General features: G+C 45.8%; 3 protein-coding genes across 3 annotated transcripts; all 3 read left to right on the forward strand.

The window, feature by feature from the left end:
* Positions 1–263: 263 nt before the first annotated feature.
* On the forward strand, positions 264–4,347 carry ppp1r27a (protein phosphatase 1, regulatory subunit 27a; the record flags this gene model as incomplete). Its single annotated transcript, XM_084448463.1, has 4 exons — positions 264–267; positions 993–1,463; positions 3,441–3,591; positions 4,227–4,347. The coding sequence occupies 4 exons, from the start codon at positions 264–266 to the stop codon at positions 4,345–4,347; spliced, it is 747 nt and encodes a 248-aa protein (XP_084304589.1).
* A 1,833-nt stretch (positions 4,348–6,180) lies between these two features.
* mcrip1 (MAPK regulated corepressor interacting protein 1) lies at positions 6,181–10,054 on the forward strand. Its single transcript, XM_084449029.1, has 5 exons — positions 6,181–6,259; positions 6,894–6,990; positions 7,260–7,378; positions 8,792–8,896; positions 9,157–10,054. Exons 2-5 carry the CDS (start codon positions 6,983–6,985, stop codon positions 9,219–9,221), a joined length of 297 nt encoding a protein of 98 aa, XP_084305155.1. The 5' UTR covers positions 6,181–6,259; positions 6,894–6,982; the 3' UTR covers positions 9,222–10,054.
* A 2,301-nt stretch (positions 10,055–12,355) lies between these two features.
* Positions 12,356–16,447, forward strand: alyref (Aly/REF export factor). The gene is made up of 6 exons (XM_084449012.1): positions 12,356–12,692; positions 14,193–14,345; positions 14,575–14,722; positions 15,096–15,162; positions 15,648–15,837; positions 16,142–16,447. Exons 1-6 carry the CDS (start codon positions 12,453–12,455, stop codon positions 16,154–16,156), a joined length of 813 nt encoding a protein of 270 aa, XP_084305138.1. The 5' UTR covers positions 12,356–12,452; the 3' UTR covers positions 16,157–16,447.
* Positions 16,448–17,873: the final 1,426 nt, after the last annotated feature.

Raw genomic sequence — 17,873 nt, forward strand, 5'->3', positions numbered from 1 at the left:
AAATCAATATCTACACACTGAAGGAATATAATCCCTTGAGTTTTTTATTCTCAATCTGTCAGCAGTCATAGGTGAAGCCCACATGCTCAACACATTGTTTACTAAAAGCATTCTCCGACTCCATCACCCTTGTTACTTATCTGATTCCACAAACCTCGTTATCCACAACACTCCTGATTCACACACGTGATTCTCACACCATGTTGACCACCATGACTTTTCGCCCTCAAGGCCCTGTGAGCACGTTCTCATCATGTGTTGCAATGGGTAACGTTCCTCAGCTGTTGACAGGGCTTGTGTTCTCCCTCGGTTCTAACGTGGACTAGTAGCTCAGATGTTTACTGGATATCAGGTACATTAGACATACGCCTAAAGGGGTCCAGTGTGGATGGTGTCAGTAAGGGTGAATGTCTCAGGCTGTCGCTGTGGTTACTGAGACAGAGGGTGGCGGGGGCAGTGACAGAGAGTGTGTAATGGGACAGAAGGGTGGAGCGAGGCGGGGGCCACTCAGCTGAGGTCACTCGATATGAGGGATGACCGCCTCTAAAATAGCCCCGACAGAGTGTATATAGGGAACCTCTCCCTTCAGCCCCCTCAGATCAGCAGACAGAGCAAAGACAGGATACCGTAGAGCGCTGTTACACACACACACACACACACACAGACACACACAGGAGAGAAACTCACCTCAGACACGAATAGGACAACCAGAGGGAGAGACTGCAAGAGAAAGAGAGGGATTGGAGATTGAGGCCAGACTTGGTAACGCATTCTGCACGGAGAGGGGAAGCAGCTTGGGCTACTCTGACTGGACACTGCAGACCGTCAAACGGACGGAAGAGAGAGAGAAGAGAGAGAGAGAGAGAGGAGGAGAAGAACAGGAGGACCGCAAGAGGACTGAGGATTTGGATTTGTCCCTGTGTGGATTGTTTTTACAGCAGTTTTCCTGGATTTCTCCCGTGCCTCTTCCTCGCGCGTTTGTGTGGGGGAAGGTCGCGCCGCGTCCTCCGGCGGGATGAAGTACAGCTACCAGCTACCGGTGTCCTCGTACACGCGCTACACGCAATACACACCCACAAGTTACACCCCCACGTACACGCCCACCCACTACACACCCACGCACTACACGTCCACGAACTACACCTCGACGAAGTACACCCCGACGAAGTACACCACCACGCATTACACCACCCCGTCCCTCTACACGCCCTCGCACAAAACCACCTCCACCTCCACGTACAGCTCTTCGTACAGCGCGCGGACGCGCCAGAGCACAGCGGTCGCCCAGAATGCACCTGTAGCGCCGGCGCCGGTGCCCAAGCCCGCCCCCGCCAAGCCCGTGCGCGCCGTGCACTTCCCCAACGACATCATCTTCCAGGACTGTGTGCGTAGAGGGGAGCTGGAGCTGATTGGACGGTTCATCAGGGCCAGGAAAGTCAAAATGGACACCATTTTCCTGTCTGGTGAGTTAGAACAGGAAGGGTTATCAGCATAAGAGGATAAAAAAATTAGAGGACGTCAATAATAAGGGTTCAGTCCAAATAAGTATCAGTTATATTGTGATAGCTCATCTGATAGCTCATCTACAGAAATTGGACACCAGTGGTAGTTAAGAAGTAGGTAGCCTATTCTGTGTCCATGGAAACAGAAGTGGGTATACTTCTACCAGTACACTACTACACACTTCACCTCCATGCCCTCAATTGACTTGGCATGATGAAGCCCATGGAATCTCAGACTATTGATAATTGCAAATGTTTGCAATATGATAATATGATTGAATTTTTCACCCAACACTTTAGTTGTATTGCACAATATAAAACAAGTTCATGAAGTATTTTCAAAAAGTGTTGATATAGACATGGTTAAAGATGTAGGTCATAGAACTTGTTGTAAAAGTCTGATTTTAGAGAGATGGTGTGTGTTCTACACTGTCAAGGTCTGATATTAGAGAGATGGTGTGTTTTACACTGTCAAGGTCTAATATTGGAGAGAGGGTGTTGATAGGACTGGGGAGTGGGTGTGTGTTGCGGGGTGTGTGTTGCGGGGTGTGTTTTGCGGGGTGTGTGTTGTGGGGTGTGTGTTGCGGGGAGTGTGTTGCGGGGTGTGTGTTGCGGGGTTTGTGTTGTGGGGTGTGTGTTGCGGGGTGTGTGTTGCGGGGTGTGTGTTGCGGGGTGTGTGTTGCGGAGTGTGTGTTGTGGGGGGGTGTTGTGCAGTGCAGTGGTCAGGCGTCTCTCTGGCTGGGTCCATGTATGGTGCTGCAGGGGACCAGGTATGGTCCTGTCCTAACGGCTCAGCTGGTAGAGCATGCCTCTCACATCGCCGTGGCTGCAGAGATTAGGAAACAAGATGAGCTTGTTACAAAATACCCCTTGAATAAATGTATCAAAACAACAGACGAAATTCTGGTGCCAGAAAATGTATCAAGATAAAATACGTCTTTTGTTTTTTCAAAATACAGGAAAATTCCTTCTTTTTTGCTCTCAATATGAACAGTTTATTATTATTATTATTATTATTATTATTATTATTTTGTGCAAATGGTAGGACCTGGAAAATTAAGCAATAAACCATGAGAGGCCGTGGTTTTATAGTGATTTAAGAATAACTCTGGGGTACATTAGGCATGACACGAAGCAGACCTGGGCCTCCCACAGTGCAAAAACCACTATTCTAACCAGCTACGCCACCGAAAAGATAGCTCTTCATTGGCACAGGTGGATGGTATTTATACTGAAGGAGTACGTTTAACCAATAATTCATTACCTACTCAGGACTCATGAGTTCTCACTCGGTTACACTCACCCCCCTAAGCTCACTCCACATCCACAGGGCATTCAGGTCACGGCACAAGTGTAGCTAGCTTACTGCCTGATATACAGTATCTATTGGAGCTGCTGGTCGCAACTAAAAATCACAGTGTGAGTGTGTGTCTCAGTGTATTGTTCACCTTTTTTATGCTTTATGAATCATGGAGAAAGTATTTTGATTATTTTGAAAGTACAAAATCACTCCACTTTTAAGTATCTTTTTTTTTTTTTTTTTTTTCCAGTCATGTCAAATACAAATTACAAATTGCAAAAAAAGTAATTGAAAAACATATTTCAAATACAAGTAATTGAAATAGTGCCCATCGAGGTTCAGTTCCGCTTTCAGTTCTGTGTCCAACCATACCAAATTATGTATTATTGCTTAATAAAAACATTTGCTAACTGAATCTTCTCTCTCTCTTCCTCTTTCTCTTAATTTCACTCTCTCTCTCATCTCCTCTCTCTCTCTTTCTCCCTCTCTCTCTTCTCCTTCCCACTCTCCCCTTCTCTCTCTCCTCCTCTTTCTCTCTCTCTCTCTCTCTCCCCTTCTCTCTCTCTCTCTCTCTCTCTCTCTCTCTCTCCCCTTCTCTCTCTCTCCCCTTCTCTCTCTCTCTCTCTCTCTCTCTCCAGGTATGGGCCCGATCCACGAGGCGGTGTTAACCGGTAACCTGGAGTGTGTGAAGCTGCTGGTGAAGTACGGAGCGGACGTCCACCAGAGGGACGAGGACGGCTGGACAGCTCTGCACATGGCCTGCAGCGACGGCTTCCCAGACATCGCTAGGTTAGCCAAACGCACCCACACGCACGCACACACAGTCACACACATGCATGCGTACATAGAAAACTGCATATCTGCATGGATAACTTGTAGGAATGATTTGATTGATTGGATATTTTCACTCAAATGTATTTGCTGATTCACATGGCATAACGTACAAAACAAGCATCATCTACAAGCCGTAACAGTTCCACGTTTTTCCACACAACCGCATTTTCAAAGGACATAGCTAACAGTAGCTTCTCTCCTGAGACATGTAGTCCTCTGTTAAACATGGTGCTTAATTGGTGGTTACCTAACTTCACTGAACTCACTCACCCAGATTGAAGTGAGCCACCATAGCCAGCCCAGTCCTGACACACAGACAGCACAAGGAACACGCACAACACATAGTGGAGACCGAAGGAGTGGGTACAGTATACTCTAATGATAGCTAATTTGTTGCAAGTGTACAGTGGGAGTTAAGTACTGGGCGTACAGTGTGTCTGTGGATAAAGACGTGGGTACACCCGACCCCGTAAACATCTGTATTCTGTACCCTCGACTGCACTACGTCTTACACACTCGATGACAACCTGTGACCATGTAGCGATCGTACTGAAGGACTGTGTGGCTTCTATGCCCCCCCCCCCCTCCAGCTACCTGCTGTCCCTGGGGGCCAGTGCTGAGGCAGAGAACGAGAGCGGGGAGAAGCCCGTGGACCTCATAGACCCGGACTGTACGGAGCTGGCTAAGCTGTTCCAGGCTGGCTGTGTCTAGCAAGCCCCGCCGCCCCTAGAGGAAAGAGGACGGATGTGTGGATAGACGGATGGAGAGACGAACAGATGGATGGAGATGGACGGACGGATGTGGACGGATGGATGGAGGAACGGACAGAGAGCCCTAGTCCCCCAAAAAATGGTCGTAGGGGTCGGAGAATGGAGCCAGACTGTAGAGGATGAGACGCTATGAGCCCGGCCACCGCAAAGAGGGAGGCACAAGCAGGGGTCACGCCTCTGTCGCCAGCCACAGAATGTTTCCCCCAGTCTATTTATGCTACATATTGTGACACGCTTTAGCTTTCTGGAGGGTTATTTTTATATATCAATTTGGACTACGCTTTGAAAAGGTGGCCATGTTGTCTCTTGTTCTCATGCTTCGCTTAAAATCATGTGTATGGTGCTTCTCTATCACATGCCACCAACCCAAACCAGGCTCGCCCTCTGGTGGAGAAACCCTGACTGTCATGTAGATACCACGGGGTGTTTAAGGTCAGACCAGCAACTCTGCAGATAATGTTGTATAGCAAGGGGGGGGGGGACACAAACGATCAGTGACACGTCACAGCCATTGTAAAAACTGCGTAATTCAATATGTGAAATGAATCCTTGGGGTATGTCTTAATACTGAGGACCCAGTGAGATCATCTGGATCGAGGTTCACCTCACTTTTCCTTTGATCACTGGTTTGAAATCAACACAACTGCTCATTGCTCCCCATGGACTAACAACCCAGCATAAAAATTGTGGGTTGCATTGAAAACTGAAAATGAAATTGCCCTCTGAAATTGTCCTCTAGTTTGGCATCTGCTGTTTTGGCCTGTAGTATCTATGGGAAACAGGCATTGCTGTGTGTATCCTCAACTGCTGGGCAGACCGGGACATACTGTGTCAGGTCATTGATAGGCCATCGATAAGATAAGACATTGTTCTTACTTGACCTACCTGTATAAATAATGGTGAATAGATCAATAGAACCTATTTATTATGCTATGTGTGCCCTGGAGTGGTTACAAAGCCATGCATCCTCTCTGGCAACGCTGCTGGTGTAATAACATTTTGCAACAACTGTAGTAGAGATGTTATAAACACAGAGTGCTGAAAGTGTTAATGCTAGTCTGCCCATTCTAAGCTACTGAATGTCACCATCAATGAAAGTCTTATCATTTTGTCCTCGATTCTTGTTTTGTACATAGAATGTTTTCATAAATAAAGCTGCTTTTTTATATATAAATAGGCTATCACTCTTCTTCTCTCTCACTGCTTGCCTGTGTGTAGGCTACTGTAATACAGATATTTCAACTAGTTGGTATAGGCCTTCTGTAGGCTGAGTGACTCATTAGAACATGTTACCCTCACAGAGAAGTCTCAAGAGGTCAGCGTACAGAGTCACAGGCCAAGTAGCTTAATTTCAAATATTTAAGTTTAGCCTAGGTAATCGGAGGCTTTTATCCAAAGTGACTTATATTATAAGTTTACTTAGCTTATAAGTTAAAAGTAGACTAGCCTACATTTGTCTCTAGAGTAGGTTAACTTAAGTGGACTGCATGTAGCCTATCACATTCATTCTGCGTCTAAAAGAAACGGTATGGCCTGCAGCTGTTCAGTGATCATATTGGACAGTCAGCCTTGGCCTTTCTCCCAAATATGAGGCCATCCTAGAAGTCGGAGCGAGAATGTCAGACAAGGATATTCCATTCAAACCACCGCTGCTACATCTTCACAGCGGCGTATTTTAGGAGCAGATATCCCATCAGGTCATGTAGCGGGTCCCTCTACTTCCGTTCAACTTCCCCGGAAATGATTGGTTGGCATTGGCAACGTTTTAGCCCACGGTAGGCCTGGCTAGCTAGCTGAAGCTACTCTTCTTTGGCTGAATAAAGAAAGCGAAAGGAAGGAGGACCTGAAGACAGGTACGCAAATATGAACACTTTCAGGACTTTTTCGATTATGAAACCTCAGCAGATCATCTCTGCTGATTCATAAGGCTATTCATGTTATTCGGAGCTTTCATTGTTGTCTGCATAAAGAATGGAATGGCTTTTGTTAGCTTGTTAGCTAATGTTTGCTGTGGCTAATTTTTTAGTCAGCCAGCTGTCATTTCAGTCACTCGGTGTACAACACACACTTCAGTCTATTAAACGTTTTAAGAGAAACCCGGATTCGTTAGCTACAACAGCCATTCAATGAAAACAACGTGTATCTCACGACCTATCCGATTCCTTGTCTGTTTGAATGCCTCAGACAGCAGCTAGCTGCAGTAACTTAGCTTAGCTTTGCTGCTAGCCAGAAAACGTAAACAAAACCCAGTGATTTGCTTGCTGGTGTAGTGGTTAAGTTAATGTAGCGTTTATGTCAGCCGATTAACAAGCTAATTGAAACGAGCTTTTCAATAGTTTACCGTCGTCTCACTGTGTGTTCGTTAGTTAACAATAATATCTTTATCACATATTGTGGTGTGTGTGTGTCTGTGTGTCTGTGTGTCTGTGTGTGTGTGTGTGTGTGTGTGTGTGTGTGTGTGTGTGTTTGTTTGACAACCGATGCTAGAGATCCAACAAGAAGACATCGGGCGTTTCTCTCTCCAACTCCGAACTATTCGCCAGAGGAGCCAAGAGTGAGTGCAGACTGACAACAGAATGACCAGGTAGGGAGACAATTTGCTGGTCAAGATCACTCTCCAGCCACCAGAAGTTCAAGAATGTATCTTAACAGGTGGAACCAGTGAAACACTCGACAACCTGACTGTGCATAACATCCTCCCGATAATCAGTGGCCTGTGCAAGAGAAAGGAGATTAACGAAATATAACAACAACACAGAAAAACATGTTTTATGTCGCTCTCACACTCTGGTATATAATGAGCTTTTTGTGGTTTCCTTGTTGTTGTTTTTCTAATCTCTGCTTGTCCTCCAGCTCATCTGCTCCCAGGATGGTGAACAGCTACAAGCGAACCTCCAGCCCCAGGTCCCCTACCAACACCGGGGAGCTCTTCACTCCAGCACACGAGGAGAATGTGCGCTTCATCCATGACAGTGAGTATTGAAAGCTAGCGTTGGGGCTAGTGGAACCATCTGAAATAAAGGCACATGCCCAATTTTAGGAAATAAGGCCAAATCCCAGAGGATCAATGTTTTTTTTTGCAATGACATTTGCAAATTTGAGTGAGTGATGCATCCTCAGTTAAGAGTAAGTTAAGATAAAATGAAGTACCAGCACTCATGGCGTGTAATCCAAACGTTGTCAGTGTTGACAATGCTGAGGAAGGCCATATGGGCTGAAACATTAGTTGTCTGTCTGCCCGCACCATGAGCTTGTATTAAAATCGACCGAAAGTTTGGATTACACGTGAGTGCTGGTTTACTAGACCGTGCACCTGACGAGTGTTCTTGTGCTCACCTGCTTTGATCTACAAGAGTCAGTTAAGAGTCAGGCAACATGATAAGATATAGTCATGTGGTGTAAGCATCACATAGGCCTTGTATCTGAATTATGACCTTTTAAGACAACATTCCAACTTGGTTATAGGTCATGGCCATTATCTGGGTCACAGGGCAGATATGTATTATCCTGGCCCTGTAGTATCTTCATCATCAAAGGACAGAACGTTAAGTCCAGGATAGCCAGGAGTCCTTTGAGAGAGGCTGAGTTTTAACGCTTTTACTCGTGACCCACAACACAGTCCCTTCAGTATCGATAAGTCACTGTTTGACAATAGGCAGTGACTATTCTTATATATTCCAGTATTTTTGGGTTAGGGTTAGAGATAGGGCTAGGGTCGTTTAGGTTTTGAAAGCAGAATTTCCCAAAACAAGATACAGCGGCGTGAGAATAGCACGTCTACTCTTACGGCCGCTGTGATTGTGAGGCTGCAGATAGGGCGCCGTAAGAATAGCGGGCAGGTCTACTCTTACGGCCGCCATAAGAATAGACTGCCTTAAAAATACTGCCCTTCAGTGTTGATAAACAGTACCAACAACCAAGTACACCAGGGATTACTTAAGCAAGGCGAGCCAAAGCTAACAATCCGAGCATGTCAAAGGTTACACAGGTCTCTCTACCCTGGCAACCTGTCACACTGAGTCTCACGTCCTTCCTTGACTGTACTGCTTTCTCTCTTACTTACTCATCACCACTATCCTTTAGAAAGCTCCTAAAAGAACTATCCTGTTCCAACACTTCAGAAATGTACTCCGTTCCTTGAGAGTACTCAAATGATCACATAAATGGTAAAAATGATGGTGTGATGCGATGCCTCTTTGATCAAGCGATTGATGTTTGGGTTCCCTATTACCGGCGGGGTGGTCGCACTTGCTCCAGCCACTTCAGTCGATGGATATCACAGTCATTACCTGAAGGGAGGGAGGTCTGAAGAGGGCTGTTCGAGCGGGGCGTCTCTGTGGAGAGACGGGTGTATCCTTCTGACATGTCCTTCTGTCTCCCTGCAGCCTGGCAGTGCGTGCTCAGGGACATCAGGTCACCACAGAACAGCGAGCGCAACGACCGTGGACCACAGGAGTACGTGGAGAAGAACCCCAACCCCAACTTACATTGTGAGTGCTTACATTGATCACAGGCGGCGCTCGACTCGGACTGCGGGACTGAAATAGGTGTCGGAACTCACCGGTCCTTTTCATATTTAGGAGGTGCAGTAGCTCCACAATACTTCTGAGCTTATTGGAGGTGCAGTTGTATGTTACTGTTTTGTTGCGGACCAGAGCGCAACAAATTTCCACGTTGTGGACAATAAATAATAAAGGCTGTTCTAATCTACGAGGAGAAGTAATGATCACTGTCTGTTCCTCTCCTTCAGCTTTCACACCAGTGGACCTGAGCGACCTCAAGAAACGCAACACACAGGACTCCAAGAAGTCCTAGTCCCTCCCCCGGCCATCCTGCAGCTTTTCTCTCCAACTTTTATCCTCGGGAATTTTATCCTCCACCAATCCTCCAGTCAGTCTACCAGTCAGCCAGCCTCTCTGGCCTGTCCAGCCCAGAACACTGACCCCTCACTCCAGGGTCTCTCTCTCTACCGCCTTGCCTGCCCACCTTACTGCTGCGCGGTGGGGCTAATGTCCATCAACATGATCAGAGTTCCATACACCCCCCTCTCTCTCTCTCTCTCTCTCTCTCTCTCTCTCTCTTTCATCCCTCCTACTCATCTGGAGGAGATGGAATATTCTAGAGGACTGGGATGTCACTCTTGAACCTCTTGGTTCCCAAGTCATGAATACTTCAAATTCGCTCTGTTTTTTTGGGGAATGGGACAAGTCAGAGTATCTTTGAAATGTGCTGACACAGCCTGATTCTGAGGTACAAACTTTAAACAACCTCTTCCCTGGACACTCACAAAAGACTGCAGTCTTAAATACAAACTGTTTTTTTTGTGTGTTTTTTTTCCTCAATCTACAAATATGACCATGGAGAAGAATGCTGAGGGGCTGACTTATTTTATTTTATTTTTTGGGGGGGAAGATAGTTTGATAGGTGAATTGTAGATGTGTTGGAGGTATGGGCGAATTTTGGAAGCCAAATATTGTTCAGTAGAGACGCCAGTTTGATAGATGAATTGTAGATGGATTGGAAGTATGGGCGGATTTTGAAAGCCAAATGTTCAGTAGAGACGCCAACATTTTTAATATAAATTATGCCCCCTTCAAATGGACTTCAAAGTAGACTTTCCTCCCCAGTATGCTGCCCTCTTATTGACTTCCCGGTCTTGAAACAAAACATTGAATAAAAGACTTTTACAATATTCTTCTCTATGCTTTATTGCCATGTTCCTAAATACTCTGATTCTGATGCTGTACATACCCATGTTCTACCTTGACCTTGCTTAAAGGTGGTCACTCACATTCACTTCATACATACAACTATGGGTATACTCATATGTAGTAAATTACACAATCACTTTATTTGTTACTGTTGTTCTTAAATAACAATTTTCTGTTTCCCCTCATGACAAGGTTCATTTAATGCAGAAAATGGACAAAGGCACACACATCCAAAATGTTTAAAACTGGGTGCTAGACAGAAAAACTCATCAGGAAAAGAAGAGTCTGCACACCAGAAATATGCTCCCTGGATTTTTTTTGGGACACCGAGATGATGTTTCGAGCTACAAAGAAGAAGGAGGGCTTGTAGCCCGAAACGACACCTCGGTGTCAATAAAAAAATCCCGGGAGCATATTTCTGGTGTGAAGGTTCATTTAATGAACACTTATTCCACCTGTTTCCTACACCTCCCACAAAGCATTTCACAGCTCTTGCCAGGAATTTCTAAATAAAGGTCACTCAAAAACAAATGTAGCCTACTTTTTGTGATTTGACTAAAAACATGTAAAAATAACACATTTTGTCCAAAATACAATTTAAAACAAAATAAAAACACCACAAACATAAAATAATATACAGTGGCTGATCTATTCATGGACTTGGCCAAAGCTTTTGACACAGTGGACCGCTCACTTCATTAGATAGCTGCTGTTGGCCACCTTTAAGGAGGTCACTAAAGGCTGTGCCGTAGGGATCCATCTAGGTCCTTAACTCTCAATATCCCTTTTAATAATGGTTGCAAGATACACTTTTATGCTCACAATACAGCTTTACTCAGCTGCACCATCAGGGGGAGGAGCATTTGTTGACAGCCTTTGACTCCATTCAGTGCTAACTCCTAGAGTTCAAACTTGTTTTAAATGCAGCTAAAACTTTATATATATATATATATATATATATATATATATAAGTATAAATATATATAATTTTCTAGATCACATTCTGTTAATGAATGTAATTCTATTATCTGCACCTTAGATGGTTGTGCAATTGAGAGTGCCTTCCTACAGATATGTGGGGATTTTTATTGATGAAAAACTGAACTTGTATTGTAATGAAATGTGTTTTTTCCTTGTGTGACATCATACCAGCTTATCATGGTAACTGACAGAACATTTCTCAAAGACAGGCAAAAACTATAATAACATTCAAATTGGGTGAACCGTTCCGTTAAAGGGGTAGTGTGCTATTTTGGACATTTAGCCCTATTTGTGGTCTGTTTACCATCAACCTGAAACATAGAGACCATAATTTCACTGCTTGTTCCAGTATTGAGCTAGCTGCAGTTCTTATGCATTTCGGTGTACTGGTTAGTACACTGACGGGAAATCTTGTGGTGGAAACAGAAGTGACACATTTTGCGTGTCACAATATCAGGAAGACAACAAACACTTCGCCCCGCAAAACAAAATCTACATGCACATAAAAGAAAGAAGACCAGTATTTGCATTGAAGCCATCCTTCCAGAAAGTATCTACAATCTTCCAATCCAGTCTGCGCCATGCGTGTTTGTTATCATTTTTCCACATCATTACAGCAAGTGAGTGGGGGATTGTGGGAAGTGTGGTTCTTTTTGTCGATTTTAGCACGACCAGAGGGGCTGCTAAAGTGCTGAGTTATCTCATGTAGCTTTAATGCTTACGTTCAAGCTATGCCAAACATGTAAAAGCATTCAGATTGCAATACATTTCACAGGAGAGCATACTGAGACTGGTAAGATTACACCCTGTGGTTCCCGTTTCAGAAAACCACTATATCATAGTTTTTCCAACGCATTTACGTATGCCCCATTGTCTTCCATTGTAGCCCAGTGAGAGCCTGCATAAAAACTGCAGCTAGCTCAATACTGGAACGATCAGTGAAATTATGGTCTCTATGTTTCAGGTTCATGGTAGACAGACCACAAATAGGGCTAAATGTTCAAAATAGCACACCCCTTTAACTAAATTATGTATTTGGAGTAAACTTTGTATCCTTTGTACCTCTTGTATACCCATGGCTTGGATCGACCTTCACTAAGCCTAAACTTGTAAATTAGGATTTTTTATTTATATATATGAGAACATAAATTCTGGAGGAACGGTAAGCGGAACGCGTCACTGTGTGCTAGAGAGGGGGTGCCGTGGTTATAAAAGCCAGCCGACGCGCATACACCGTATTTTATCCGAAGAGTCGGCGAGCGAAGCGCTCCTTCGTGTTTTTGCAAGACAGGGACCAGGCTAGGCATTTTATTTTATTTCGCTGACTGTGTTGTTGAGCGTTAAGTGAAACAGCATGGCCGATAAGATGGATATGTCTCTAGACGACATTATCAAACAGAACAGGGTTCAGCGAGGGGGTGGAGGAGGCCGCGGTGGAAGAGGCCGTGGCCGAGGAGCCTCTGGCGGGGGCCGAGGCGGCGGTGTTGGGCGAGGCGCCGGGGGAGGCTTTGCAGGCCGTGGCGGAGGATCCGGCCCCATGAGGAACCGACCGAACCTGAGCCGTGGTAGAGGCAGACCAACGCCGTACAGCAGGGTATGAGAAAGTTAGAGGAATGGGCAGAGAGAGAGGAGGAGGAGGAGAACCCACAGCCTGGTGACGGCTTGCTAGGCAAAGCAACCACGTAACCGTCGAGTTAACCTCGAAATATGGAGGGAGGCTCACTAAATTGCGGTTAAGTTTGAATGAAAATTGATTGCATAATATGTCCTTTCCCCCAACCCATGTGTTTTAACACCGTTTTTTGAGAAGAGGCATTTGGAGCAAGCTAGCTAATGTTAGCCACACGGGCTAACACGGGATCATCTGTGCACGGGCCTACACGGTGCCATTTTGATCCAGCATCCTCGAAACATCACCGAATTAGCTGTAGTCTTCAACGTTCAGTAAATGTATCTTTCACCCCAGAAAATACCCCGATGGTGCACTGGAAACCACCGCGTTGAAAATCTTCACTGCATCTGGAAACGTTTTGCGTATTTTTGGAGTAGTTTTGTTCCCGTGGCCCTATCTTGGTGAAGGGGCCCTTTGTTTGGGAGTGGCTGGCGGGTTACTACAATCTGCTTTGAACGACACCGAAACCGGTGTAACCATTTACGGATGGATTAGCTAACGGACATTCGCCCTGTTGATGATGATGATGATGATTGAGTGCATTTTCAGTCATTTCTTCTCTCTTATAATATTTATGTAACACGTAATCACCCAAGCCACTCTCAAAATGGCGTGGTTTCAAAATGGACGCTCAGATGATCCGCCATTGCATAGGCTGGATAGTTGTCGTTTCTAGTCACCGCCAAAGCCAGCTACCTCCTTCAAACATGGACACTTCACCCATCTGAGCCTTCTCAAGGCTTTCGATGAACTCTTTCGGATGAGCACAGCACCATGGGAGGCGACGCTGCGGCAGGGAGCTACCCCCCCCCCCCCCTTCTTCCAGTCCCACGGATTATTTTCCCGGAGGTGTCCGTCTGGAGAGCCTTGGGTGGAGGCGCAGATGGCGAGAGAACAGTGGGCAACGTTGGTAGCTAGCCAGCAGGCCATTAAAGGGGTGGGCGATGAGTGGTGAATTTGGTGGTTTTAATGACGGCAACCAGTAAATGTGGTGCTATTTTTGTGTCATTGCTAATCAGTATAAATAGTTCTTCTAGCACGTCACCGTTAACTCATTTTTTAAAGTTATTGTGAGATAATTTGATCATATGGGTTTAGTCTCTGATGGCACCCAGCTATTTGCCTAACATTTTCTGTGCATCTAGGCTTTCTACACAGATTTGTTAGTAGAACTGATGTCATCTGTTTCTGAACTGCTATGCTTTTGTAGTGCTGGGGTGGGGAGTGCTGTTGTGGGGGGAAGAGTGCCCCATCACTGGGGGGAGCTGGGTCAGTGAGCCATGGCCTTGGCCCGGTGGAAGCGGACCTCTGTCCCTGCTTGCCCCAACACCCGGCAGCCAGCCAGCCACCGTGTGGACTCTGTGATTGACAGAGACCGGAGGGCCTGAAGTCAGCAGGTGCGTTCTCTCTCGTCTGTTGCAGCCCAAGCAGATCCTGGACAAATGGCAGCACGACATGTACGACAATGGCTTTAACGCCAACGCTGGCGGAGGCGGGGGAGGAGCCGGTGTAGAAACCGGCGGGAAGCTTCTGGTGTCCAACCTCGACTTTGGGGTTTCCGACGCAGACATTCAGGTAATTGGTTAAGAATGTCGACCGTTTTGTCTTAAGGTCTCTCTTAAAAGGTTTGACAATGGATAAATATATCTGACTGAAGTTGGCCTACATTTCATAAGCTTCACATTCCCCAGGGGCTAGAAGTAAGGAATGTAACACATCAGAAGGCCTTCTCACAGTGCCTTTTGTTGTTTTTTTATCTGTAAGTCGTGTTAGTTTATTTACAGCCTCTCCCCTGTCCTGGCAGGAGCTGTTTGCTGAGTTCGGGACGCTGAAGAAGGTAGCGGTCCACTACGACCGCTCGGGCAGGAGCCTGGGCACTGCGGACGTCCACTTCGAGAGAAAGGCAGACGCGCTGAAGGCCATGAAGCAGTACAACGGGGTCCCCCTGGATGGTAAGGCCTGCTGCCTGTCCCAAACTAACCCCCTAACCCCACTCACTAGTGTCTCCAAGCTGACCCCTAACTCCAATCACGGGGATGTCTAAGCTCACCCTTAAACCCAGTCAATAGGATGTCCCTCAGGGCTACACCTGGCTGGTGGGTTCCATCACCATATGGCTTTCACCTGTCCTTATGGCTCCTTCCTGTTCAGATGGGGTAAACCGATGATTCAGATGGGGTAAACGGATGATTCGGGGGGGATTTGGTTTTTTTAAGCACTGAATTGGCAAGCTTTGACGGTGGCCAATGTTTCACGGGTCCTTCTGCAAACCAAAAAGTCAAGCTATATTCTGGGAACTGACCGTGATTTTTCTCCCTCCGACAGGACGGCCCATGAACATCCAGCTCGTCACGTCACAGATCGACACACAGAGAAGGCCTCCCATGCAGGGGTAAGAGCCAGCATGCCAACTTCTGTCCGAGCCTCGCCTGTGTAAACGCCACCCCACCTACTGCGCCATTAAATGGCTAGCTTTTCGGTGGCAAAAGCTGGCTAAAGAGGAGTTGAGAGGTGATCACGTGGCAAGTGACACGGTGATGCTTGTTAGGTTTGGATACTCTGGAAAAATCCTTTGATATCACGTGACTGGATTGGTAAGCTACAAGACCACCAGTCATACCGCTTGTCATTTCTAGAGGACTGGGTTAGGAAAAGTAATTGAAAGACTTCAAACCTGAGGGAGTGAGCTTTACTGATCACTCTATCAAATCAAACTGTGTACGCAAATTAATCACAATCACCATTTTGAAGAAAATCGCAATTCTTTTGTCATAATCGTGCAGCCCTAGTATGTCTAATTTATTTATGTGAACAATAACTGGCGTGGATGTAGTGTTAAGTAACCGTGTTGTTAATTAACCATGTTGTGTGTTTCAGCCTGAACCGAGGCGGTGGGATGAACAGGAACCGCGTGGGCGGGTTCGGAGGCATGCAGAGAGGCCGGGGCGGCAGGGGGGCGGCAGGCGGGGGAGGAACCAGAGGCCGGGGCCGAGGGGGCCGGGGAAACAACAAACAGCAGCTCTCCGCGGAAGAGCTGGATGCTCAGCTAGATGCCTACAATGCCAGGGTGAGCTCAAAGCCCCATGAGACACAAATCATCTGAATGCTCGTACAAATGTAAGACGGGACTAGATTGATCCCTGCTGTGTGGATAACCCATGTTAAATTATTTATTGGAAGGGGAGGATACATTTGTAGAAACTGAAGGAGATAACTGGGTCAAATATTATGTGGAAAACTTGGGGCTTATGGCATAGCCAACATGGATAGTCTTTTTTTTATTTTTTATTAAAGATACCATTTGATTCACATCTGTTGTTTTCACACCTCACATGGGCTCCCTGATCTAACGTTAATGTGTTCTTCTCCAGATGGACGCGAGCTAAGAGCCGACGTTTCCCTCCAGTTGGCCGTCTTCCCCTCCGGTCTGCATTGGAAGGATCCGTCAGTCTTCAAACATGCAGAATATTTTACACTTGGATGTCTTCTAATGTCATAATTCGTGTTTACCAAGTTTTCTCCTTTTAAATGCTCCGAAAGTGTTTTTTACAGATTTTGTTTCTTTTTTGAAAAAAAGTCTTGGTTTTGACTGTAGGTAGAGGGTGGTCAGGGCTTTCCTTTGTGATCCTTCCCCTCAGTAGATTATTGTAATAAACCTGCAGTACATATTGACCATACCATGACTCAAACTGTCTCTTTACCTTATTAACTGTACCATGACAAACTCTTAACTTTTATATGGTAATATACAATATTGTATAGTATCTGTTGTGATAATCTGTACTGCTACATGACAAGTTAACCAATCAGCTGGTTTTGAGATGGATTTTCAGAACAGAAATGTAATGTTGCTACCCAGTTCTAGAATGTTCCAGGCCAACGTCCATGCTTCTGTCTATCCCTCTGTTCCTCCATCGACATCTAGGATCAGACTCTGTCCTGTCCACATCATTATTCATGATCAAACAAGGCTAAACTGACCCTACACTAGCCCTCTGCTATCCCAGACAGACAGCAGCCATGTCTGCGGCTAAAGTCAACTCTCCGGGAGCTTGGCCCAGCGGAGAACCTATCTATCTTTTCTCCATGCTCCGCTCCAGTGAACCTCACCAGCAGAATCTGTTGCCATCCTTTGAAGCGTCAGACCCTGGAGCAGAGGACTGTGGGATACCAGCAGCACTACTGGACACGGTCTCTCTCTCCGCCGCCACAGGCCCAAGTCAGCTGTTTCTGCAAGTGATTAGCAGGAGCAGCCCAGAAACGCATCCACCACACCGGAGAGAAGGCAAGCTCCCACTTGTTTTCATGCCAAGTCTTGACCCTGCCAAGCTGCCACTTGCCTGTGCAGACGGCTAATTGGGTCACGGGACCTGCTGTTTTTTCATGATTCTACATATCTTTCATTCGTGTGGTGAGGAATGACACAGTAACAGTGTGATGGCAGAGCTGTTGGAAGAGGTTCCATAGGGTGACTTGAGTTCAACTATTCCCTCCACAGTGGAGAAGGCTGCATTACCTGCTGGAACCTCGCCTGAACAAAATTAGGTTACTCAGACCTATAAACTTGTCACCTTTTGGCTACAGTCACCTTTTTTTATGTTAACCATGGTAGTTTCAGTGAATCTAGAGGGTTTTAGTTTTGTATGTCGTCACCTTTTTCATTACTCCAGAGTTTGCAGGTCTGGTTACTGGAAATCTGCAGTTAAATTGGGATTTGCAACAAGGCAAACCGCCTCCTTTGGGGGGTTTAATCACTATTTTGTTATGGGTAGGCTGCATCACCTGCTGGGGTCTTGCTATGCTAGATAGAAACTAGAGAACAAGATCTAGAAAGATTTGGTCTATTTAGACCTTTTTGGAGGTATTTTAATTGTCTTGCTGTCTTCAGTACTAAACAATTCTTATACAACCACTAGATGTCCTAAAAGACCATTTGATAGCAATATCCAGGGTATACTGTCTTCACCAGTGTCAATTTGTTGAAAGTATTACCCAACGTTTGGTAGTGTGTTTTTTAATTAGCAGCGATCATGCACTCAAAGCGTATGCTTAATCCATTAATGGCATTGTATTAACGTTCACCTCGTCTAGACTGCGCGCGCC

The sequence above is a fragment of the Borostomias antarcticus genome, assembly GCF_949987555.1.
Source record: "Borostomias antarcticus genome assembly, chromosome: 14".
In the NCBI taxonomy this organism is placed as follows: Eukaryota; Metazoa; Chordata; class Actinopteri; order Stomiiformes; family Stomiidae; genus Borostomias; species Borostomias antarcticus.

What these genes read in the sequence shown, in the direction of transcription:
- mcrip1 (XM_084449029.1), top strand. An exon ending in TGTGCGCTTCATCCATGACA is followed by an intron (nt 7,379 to 8,791) that starts GTGAGTATTGAA and finishes GTCTCCCTGCAG; the next exon opens with CCTGGCAGTGCGTGCTCAGG. An exon ending in CCCCAACCCCAACTTACATT is followed by an intron (nt 8,897 to 9,156) that starts GTGAGTGCTTAC and finishes CCTCTCCTTCAG; the next exon opens with CTTTCACACCAGTGGACCTG.
- alyref (XM_084449012.1), top strand. Translation starts at nt 12,453, where the DNA reads ATGGCCGATAAGATGGATATGTCTCTAGACGACATTATCAAACAGAAC. An exon ending in GACCAACGCCGTACAGCAGG is followed by an intron (nt 12,693 to 14,192) that starts GTATGAGAAAGT and finishes CGTCTGTTGCAG; the next exon opens with CCCAAGCAGATCCTGGACAA. An exon ending in CAACGGGGTCCCCCTGGATG is followed by an intron (nt 14,723 to 15,095) that starts GTAAGGCCTGCT and finishes TCCCTCCGACAG; the next exon opens with GACGGCCCATGAACATCCAG.